The 9,787-nt window shown below is 49.1% G+C and overlaps 1 protein-coding gene across 1 annotated transcript; it reads left to right on the plus strand.

The window, feature by feature from the left end:
* Window positions 1–3,600: 3,600 nt before the first annotated feature.
* LOC139066222 (piggyBac transposable element-derived protein 4-like) lies at window positions 3,601–6,667 on the plus strand. Its single transcript, XM_070548517.1, has 2 exons — window positions 3,601–4,715; window positions 4,912–6,667. The coding sequence occupies exon 2, from the start codon at window positions 5,253–5,255 to the stop codon at window positions 6,540–6,542; it is 1,290 nt and encodes a 429-aa protein (XP_070404618.1). The 5' UTR covers window positions 3,601–4,715; window positions 4,912–5,252; the 3' UTR covers window positions 6,543–6,667.
* The last annotated feature ends 3,120 nt before the right edge of the window (window positions 6,668–9,787 follow it).

A 9,787-nucleotide genomic window follows, 5' to 3' on the forward strand; every position in this document is an offset into this window, starting at 1 on the left:
CCTCCTTCATGGTGAGGCCTCACTCCAGATGCACGCGCTGGTGGACTCGGGGGGCGCTGACAATTTTATGGACATGGATCTGGCTAAGCGCCTACGGATCCCCATGACCCCCTTGGAGAGAGTTGTGCCAGTGACCTCGGTGGACGGTAGGCCCCTCCAACCCTATCCGGTCCAAAACCGAACCCAGCCACTCCAGATGATTGTCCAAGGCCACAGAGAGACCATCCAGTTCCTGATCATATGTGCTCCCTCCTCTCCTCTAATCCTGGGATTTCCCTGGCTCCGTCTCCATGACCCCCGGATTTCCTGGTCCCAGGGCCGCCTTTTGGAATGGGGGGCCCAGTGCCAGGCCCACCTCTCTCCTCCTCCATCCATGCCAGACTGCCCGGCCGGTGACCCTGGCCCTACACCGCCCAATCTGCCACTGCCCTACCGGGACCTGGCTGCGGTTTTCGACAAGCTGCGCGCCACCACACTGCCGCCTCACCACCCGTACGACATGGAAATCAAGCTGCAACCAGGAACCAGTCCACCCCGGGGGCGCCTTTTTTCTCTCTCTCCCGCCGAGTCCAGAGCCATGGAGGAATATATTGACCAGGCCCTCCGGCAGGGTTTCATCCGACCCTCTTCATCCCCAGGTGCCGCAGGCTTCTTCTTTGTGAGGAAAAAGGAGGGTGATCTCCGCCCCTGTATAGATTACAGAGGACTGAACAAGATCACAGTCAGAGATCGTCATCCTCTGCCGGTCCTCACGTCCGCCCTGGATGCCATCTCCCAGGCGCGGATTTTCACCAAGCTGGACCTCCGGAGCGCCTACAACCTGGTCCGTATCAAAGCTGGAGATGAGTGGAAGACGGCGTTCATCACCCCTACCGGTCACTGGGAGTACCAGGTCATGCCCTTCGGACTGTGCAATAGCCCCGCCGTTTTCCAACGCTTCATCAATGATGTCCTCCGTGACATGTTGGGACAGTGGGTGTTTGCCTACCTGGATGACATTCTGATCTACTCCAAGTCAGAGGCCGAACACTACCACCATGTTCGCGCTGTCCTGACCAGGCTCCTGGACAACAACCTGTTCTGTAAGCCCGAGAAGTGCTCCTTCCACCAGCGGTCCGTTTCATTCCTGGGCTACCTGATTTCGGATCAAGGTCTAACTATGGACCCTCAGAAAGTCCAGGCGGTGAAGGACTGGCCCCTACCAACCAGCCTGAAGCAACTGCAGAGTTTTCTGGGTTTCTGCAACTTTTACCGTCGATTTATCAAAGACTTTAGCACCATTGTGGCGCATCTCACCTCTCTCACCCGACCGACCCCTCCTGGTCATCCGTTCTGGCTCACCCCAGATGCCGTTCGGGCCTTCCACTACCTAGTCGCTCGTTTCACATCGGCTCCTATCCTGCGCCATCCGGATCAGGCAGTCCCTGTTGTGGTCGAGGTCGACGCTTCGGATGTCGGCGCCGACGCCATCCTGTCCCAAGGCGGCCCAGATGACAGGCTACATCCCTGCGCCTACTTCTCCAGGAAGTTTTCCACCACCCAGCAGAAGTACGGCATAGGGGATCGCGAGCTGCTGGCCATAAAATGGGCATTGGAGGAATGGAGGCAGTGGCTTCTGGGCACCACTCAGCCGTTCACCATCTGGACTGACCACCAGAACCTAACCCACATCCGGTCCGCCAAGCAGCTAAATCCTCGCCAGGCTCGCTGGGCCCTCTTCTTCGAACCCTATGAGTTCCATCTCGCCTATCGCCCCGGGACTAAAAACCAGAAGGCGGACGCCCTCTCCCGCCAGTTCACACATTCAGCGCCCACGTCCGAGCTGGCGCCCATCCTCCCGGAGCACCGTTTCGTGGCCCACCTTGGGTGGCCGTTGGAGGAGGCCATCCAAAACGCCCTCCGGGATGACCCAGCGCCGCCAGAGACCCCCGCCAGTCGGCTCTACGTCCCCGCGGCCTGTCGCAGTGAGGCGTTGGCCTGGGCCCACTCATCATGCCTGTCTGGTCACGCGGGCTTCTCTCGGACTCTCAAGTTCTTGAAACGGGCTCTCTGGTGGCCACGTATGGAGAGGGACGTTAAGGAAATCACGAGCGCCTGTGACGTCTGCGCCCGCTCTAAGGCATCCACCCAGGCTCCGGTTGGCACCCTCAGACCTCTTCCGGTGCCCAGCCGCCCCTGGTCCCATGTGGGGCTGGACTTTGTCACAGGTCTCCCGCCGGTCAATGACCTCGACACCATCCTAACGGTCACTGACCGGTTTTCCAAAGCGGTTCACTTCATCGCCCTCCCGGGCCTTCCCTCGGCCCGACGCACTGCAGAACTGTTTCTGGAGAATGTGGTGCGTCTCCACGGGTTCCCGGTCGACGTGGTCTCAGATCGTGGTCCCCAGTTCACGGCCCGTTTCTGGAAAGCCTTTTGCCATCTAGTGGGAGCTTCTGTCAGCCTGTCTTCGGGCTACCACCCACAGACCAACGGTCAATCGGAGCGGGCGAACCAACAGTTGGGCCGGTACCTCCGCTGCTTTGTCTCGGCCCAGCCCTCGCAGTGGCCTAAGTACCTCCTCTGGGTGGAGCTGTCTCACAATCTCCACACCTCCTCGGCCACTCAGATGTCCCCTTTCGAGGTCTGCTATGGCTACCAGCCCCCAGTCTTCGCCCACCAGGAACCCAAAGTCGCGGTGCCAGCCGCTCAATCCCTGGTGAGGCGCTGCAAGAACGCATGGATCAAGGCGCGGGCCTCCATTACCCGGGCCAACGTCCGTTACTCACACCAACACCTCCGCAGGCACCGCCCGGGTCCCTCCTATGCTCCAGGGGACAAGGTCTGGGTGTCCACGGCAGGCCTCCGGGTCCGCGCCGGTTCCAGGAAGCTCGCTCCCCGGTTCCTCGGGCCCTACCCCATGCAGGAGGTCATCAACCCGGTCACGTACCGGCTGCGGCTGCCTACAAGCCTTCGCGTCCATCCTACCTTCCACACCTCCCGGCTCAAGCCTTACGTGGAATCCCCCCTCCTGCCACCTCAGGCTCCAGCACCTCCGCCGGCCCGCTTCCTCGATGGTGAGCCCATCTACACAGTCCGGCGCATTCTGGACGCTCGCCGCCGGGGTCGGGGCTGGCAGTACCTCGTAGATTGGGCGGACTACGGCCCCGAGGAACGCTCCTGGGAGCCGGCCCGCTTCATCTTGGACCCTGCCCTCATCTCGGACTTCTGGGCCCACCGAGGTGGCCCGGGGACTTCTGGAGCCGTCCCTGGACCGGGGGGTCCTGTCAGAGTCCAAGCCCCCAGGCCGGGCTCTCCCAGCTGACCGACTTCCGTCTTGGACCACATTACCCAGCATGCCCCTCGCGGGGATTCCCTCCACGTTTCACCTGCGTCAATCGATGTCTATATATGGAAGACGCTACACCGGCTCTTCACTCAGTCATCGTTCCACCGTGATCCATGATCAGAGTATTTCCAAAGCTACTACAGCTAAACCTCCACCTTTCCTCCTCAGACCTCATCCGTCAGCCTTTCCAGCACCGCTTTCAGCCCACCGTCTGTATAATAAACGCTCTTACTCCCGAACCCAGTCTTCGAGTCTGACACATACAAGTGAGACCACTGGTGAGTAATTCTCACAATCTGCATTTTTGATGGCACATCCTAAATAGCATGACTATATATGTATGTATGTATATATGTATACAGATTTGTCTTTTAAAACTGGTGAATATACAATTTACAGGTAATGCCTTTATGCTATGAGTATTAGAGCCACTGATGGAAAAAAAATATAGAATTCTGAGAAAATAAGTCATAAATCTGAGTTTAATCTCAGAGTTCTGACTGGTACCTAAAACAAAAAAAAGGGAAATTGGGGAAGATTATGAGGGGGGATCAGAATTCTGACTTAAATCTTAACTCATTCACTGCCATTGACGACTAAAGTCGTCATTTTAAATACAACCGTTCACTGCCAATGACGATTTTAGTCGTCAATTACGTTTTTTAACGGGAGGTGGTAGGGAACAAGCTCGCGCACCCTGACAGTAAACACCAATCATCTAAAAATTATCTTCATCTGTGTGTGCGTCAGTGACGTGTCACGTGATCAGGAAGAAGCCGATCCATGAAATAGGAGCTGGTTTTAGGAAGCCACTATGCCTAAGGCGAGACGCAAAGCGGATAATCTTATGCAGCTCACACTTCAACAAAGTCTGTTTCGCGGTAGCAAAACTTTGCATCGTGTTCCTATCAAAAGAAAAGATGACAACCAACCCGGGCCAAGCGGAGACGAAAGTCATACGCTGCAACATGTTTCATCTGAGCCAGAGACAGCGATTTCAGCAGACAGTTCCGACTCGGATCATTTTAGCGAACCTGACCCAGATTCTTCAGATGAATGGTTGCCGTCTGGACCAACCGGGAGCAGCAGAGATTCTTCACCAGACGATAAAAGAAAAAATGAAGAAGGTAACCTAACAGCTAGCTAACAGCTAACGGCTGTGTTATTTGTTTGTTGTGATCGCGTCATTCTTTTCTCCCCGCTTTCCCGTCTCCCCTACTTTCATGAATGTCACAGTCTCCCCCAACACTTGTTTCCAGCTTCTTTCTTTACAGATTTATAATGGAAATGGTTTGATTTTTGATTATTATTTGAAGATATTTTCAATTTACAGATCGTGCACCCAGAAAAGCTCCCCCTGCCACAACTAGTACTGCAAAGAAAAGAGGTTAGAGAGGCAAACAAACAAATAAATAAATATAAAAACAAACAAATAAATAAATAGTGTGTGTGTGTGTGTGTGTGTGTGTGTGTGTGTGTGTGTGTGTGTGTGTGTGTGTGTGTGTGTGTGTGTGTGTGTGTGTGTGTGTGTGTGTGTGTGTGTGTGTGTGTGTGTGTGTGTGTGTGTGTGATTATGATTACAGGTCGTGCATCAAGCAGGAGTCGAGGGCAGGATTTGGACTGGGATGAGGCCGGCTGGCAACCCAACAAGATGCCCTTCACTGCAACCCCTGGACCCAAAGATGCTGCTGCAGACCTAGACTGTGATGTGCCAACTAAGTTCCTGGAGCTCTTCCTGACCGATGAGCTGCTTGATCATGTTGTGCATCAAACAAATCTGTATGCAAGTCAGTATTTTCAAGCACACCCTGACCTACCACAACATAGCAGAGGTAATGCTTGGAAGCCAGTGTCAGTCTCAGAACTGAAAACTTTCTTTGGACTAACTTTCCTGACCGGCTAGGTCAAAAAACCAAGCACTGAAATGTACTGGAGTGTGGATGAGGTGGATGCCACACCTTATTTCAGCAAAACCATGTCAAGGAATAGGTTTCAGATTATATGGAAGTTTCTGCATTACAATGACAATGCAAATCTGGATGTGAATGACAAAATGTACAAAGTCCGCCCAGTGTTAGATTACATTGTGGAAAAATTCAAGCAGATGTATCAGCCAGACAAAAACATTTGCATTGATGAGGGTATGATGCTGTGGCGAGGGTGCTTATCTTTCAGGGTGTACAACCCACAAAAGCCTGTGAAATATGGAATCAAGTCCTACATATTGTGTGACTCTGCCACAGGTTATTGTTTCAACATGAGGCCTTATTTTGGGGAAGGTAGCAGTTTGCCAGACACCGTATTTTCTCTTCTTGATCGCCTTTCAGGTCATGGCTATACACTGTATATGGATAACTTCTACAATTCTATAGCATTGTGTGAGCGCTTACTGGAAGCACAGACCAATGTCTGTAGAACACTGAGGAAGAATAGGGGGGAGCCTCAGGTCATCAGGGATTTGGTAAAAACCGATCTAGGGATTGGGGACAAAGTTGTGCGGCACAATGACAAAGTCATGGTAGTAGCATGGCAGGACAAACGATTAGTGAAGATGGTGACAACCTGCCACCAAGATGGGATGCAGAAAGTTGATGTGTGGCAGAAGGGGCACAAAGACAAGGTTGCTCAGTTCAAGCCAGAGTGTGTTGTTGCATACAACTCTCACATGAATGGAGTGGATAAGTTGGACCAAAACATTTCCTACTACCCCTTCATCCGCAGGTCGCTGAACTGGTCCAAGAAGTTTGTTGCCTATCTGTTCCAAATGTGCATGTTTAACGCCTATATCCTGTACCAAGCCAGAAACCCAGGGGGATGTAACACACTTTTGAAGTTCATTCGTAGTGTAGTGAAGTCCTGGACCTTGAAGGTACACGAGCGGAAAGGGAGTGAGGTGGGGGAACAGGTAGAGGAAGAGGAAGGAGCAGGTGTTGAGGATGGGGACTTGGAGGATGTCAAACATACTCTGAGGGCACCCTATAACACTGACCCAGAGAGCAGGCTAGTTGAAGACCTTGGCAGACACAAACTCTGTTACCTGAAACCCACCAGTAAGAAGTTGAGACCAACAAAAAGATGTAGGGTCTGCATACGCAGAGGAACTCGCAGAGAGATGAAAATGATGTGCAAAGTCTGTTGTGTCCCCTTGCACGCAGGACAGTGTTATATAGATTACCACACCACAGTGAGATACTCTGTCTCTGTGCAGGGGTAGAAGCGCGCGCGCACACACACACACACACACACACACACACACACACACACACACACACACACACACACACACACACACACACACACACACACACACACACACACACACACACACACACACTCACACACACACACGGGTATAACTACAACAGCACTTTCTGTAAGATTGCATGCCTGCAAATGAAATTGTTACCTTTGACAAAAATGATTATTTATCGTTATACATTTGTGAATAAACATCTAATTTCTTGTCAAAAACCATTTTATAGTTTGGTTTTACTATTTTTACACAAGGTAACTGCTTTTGGGGTGTCTGAGGTGTAAAAAGCAAAGTATATTAGTGTCAAAGACAGTTTACTGCGTTACATCTCTCTTGACACAAAAAGCCTGTTTTCTCCGTTTTTGGTTCAGAAACAGGCATTTCTGGTGAAACCCACCTGTGTTCTACAGCAAATTGTGAAAGAACGGAAAAGGGTTAAAACGAGCCGTTTTCTCCTGATGAAAGAAGAGAGTTAACTCTTTCATTTGGTAGTTTTGGTGTTTGCATAGTCATGGAGCACAATATTCTGTGACTCTTCAAAAAACTGTAAAAATACTCAAAATCGCTGGCAGTGAGGGGCTTTAGTGATCAGAAAATGGCTGGCAGTGAATGAGTTAAAATTCAGGCCTTTTTTTTGTTTGTTTGTTTTGATTTTTTTTAACAAAAAAAATTCCTAAATAGTTTTTTGTTTTGTTTGGTTTAAGGTTCATGAAAAAAGTCAGAATTCTGACTTTAATCCCAGAATTTTGAAATTATCTGACTTTTTTTTCTCAATTCTTTTCTTTTTCTTCATTGACTCTAATACTCTTAGGCAATAAGGCAGTATTAGGGCCACTGAAGGAAACAATTGAATACTGAGATAAATGTCAGAATTCTGACTTTATTTATTTTCAGAATTTTTTCTTCTTCAGTGGCCCTAATACCCCTCCGTATTATGTAATGTTAAACACTTCAAATTAACTTTTGAATTCAGCAGTTTATCATTGGATTTAGATGCAAATATCACTGTCTTGGAAAATTGGTCAGAGCAATTTGGCATTAAGTTTAATTAGTAAACTTGACAGTATTTACACTCTTAATCTTCTTAGGAATTACATGATGTCCACACAAGGCGTACCACTGTTCTCCATGCCCTTCCAGTCCATCTACGTGAGGAAATCTCTGGATTTTTGAGGACATGTGTGGTAAGTCCCAGTATTGTAAATTTGAACAAATCATTCTATTTATTTATGCATAAAGACAACACAAGGACAACGCACATGAACATTTTGGAAAATGTGCCATTGTTTCAACTACAACCCTTTGGCAAGATGTTTAAGCCTGCCACACACGAGAGCAATCAGCTGAGCAAACGGCCTCGAATGACTGTTTGCTCAGCAGATTGCTCGCCATGTGCGCCTGATTTTCACTGAGTTTTCTGCCTCACGAGACGCTGAGGTGAATATCTGACCAGTTAGATATTTTCCGCCTCACAGGGGTAAAAACTCGCTGTGTGCGCACTACTGAGCTGCTGGCTGAGCTGAAATATTCTAGTGGCCAATCAAAGCACTTTCTCTGCTCACATGACCCCAAGATGTATTCAGATGCAGCCCCTTACCTTGTCTGCGTGTCTGAAAAATAAACAAAACGGTACCTTGCGGATCGATGGGCCCACTGTTTCCATTACCCTTTCGGAAGGATTCTGGGTCTTCCAGGTGCGTCTCTTGGAGTAAATTGGCATAAACTCCTTGCCTGGTCCATCTTTCCAGCTACTGTACCCATATTTTCCTAACCTTCAAATGCCGGTGGCGGCGACGTTTCATCAACAAAAAAGGATAGGCATTTCCTCCGTTTCCAGCTCTGTCTCTGTGTTGTTTCTTTTCTGACATGCAGACAGGGGGCTGCCATCTTGGGGTCATGTGAGCGGCGAACGTGCTTTGGTTGGCCACTAGAATATTTCAGCTCAACCAGCAGCTCGGTAATGCGCACACGGCAAGTTTTTACCCCTGTGAGGCGGAAAATATCTTAACTGGTCAGATATTCACCTCAGCGAGGCGGAAAACACTGTGAAAATCAGGCGCACATGGCGAGGTATCTGCTGAGCAAGCGGTCATTCGAGGCCGTTTGCTCAGCAGATGGCCCTCATGTGTGGCAGGCTTTAAGGCACTGAGAAAAATCAGCAATCACTGCAAAGAATTCAAGCAGCTTTCATTAGCATAACACTGGCACACACTGAAGCCATCTCACTTTATTCGTAAATGAGAGCACAAAGCAACAGAATGAACGGGACTAGGGCTGGGCGATATGGCCTAAAATCAATATCACGATATGTTGAAGATCTCACCTCGATAACGATAAGTAGGCGATAACTACAGGAACGCGTAGCAACAATATTTGTCCACTAGATGGGGCTGTCTCGTGTATTACATTGACTAAAATTTTACATGACTCAAGGTGCTACAGCTTCTTAAAAGGACATAAATGTGGCCTACTTACACATCTTTTCATTTTTTTATTATCAAATTTATTGACATGGGAAAAATTATCTGCATGAGAGACAAGAACTTGGATAACGATAAATCTTTGACATGTTGCCCAGCCCTAAACAGGAGCCTATCAGACTGCATTTATTGTTATTTACATGACAATCTACTGAAATAAAAATGGCCACAGTCAGAGTTTCAGTTCAAATGTGATTAGTGTATGATCTCCCTTTCATTTTTGTAAGGATGATGATACCAATGAGCCGGACCTCAGGGATGCAGCAGTTGTCCTCCTGACAACCATCACCGATGATGCCGAGAGTCCAGTTACGTACGACCCAGTGAGAATCTGTTATCCTAGAGGGTGATGTGATTGTCAACCTCTCCAGCCTTCCTGGTAATGTTCAGCCTCATCTATGCCTTACATCTAGATTATCCGAAGGGACTGACCAACACATTTGAGTTCACGCAGAAAATCTTACTTGGTCTTGATGAGTCTAAACTATCACCCAAGCTGCAGAGTCAAAAATGACCTGATGTTACATGTGCAACTCAAAATCTTAAAGAGTGGTGGATTCAGATGGCTCACTCTGTTAGAGCATTGTCCACATCCACAATGTAATTTACTATTTGTCTGCTCTTTAATTGTTGATGTTAAAGTAACACACCACCATTTGGGCAAATATGTTCATTTTCCCCTTCTCCTTGAGTTAACCCTCCCACTGTCCTAATGGGTGTGACCCC

Source organism: Nothobranchius furzeri, chromosome 1 (assembly GCF_043380555.1).
Source record: "Nothobranchius furzeri strain GRZ-AD chromosome 1, NfurGRZ-RIMD1, whole genome shotgun sequence".
Taxonomy (NCBI): Eukaryota; Metazoa; Chordata; class Actinopteri; order Cyprinodontiformes; family Nothobranchiidae; genus Nothobranchius; species Nothobranchius furzeri.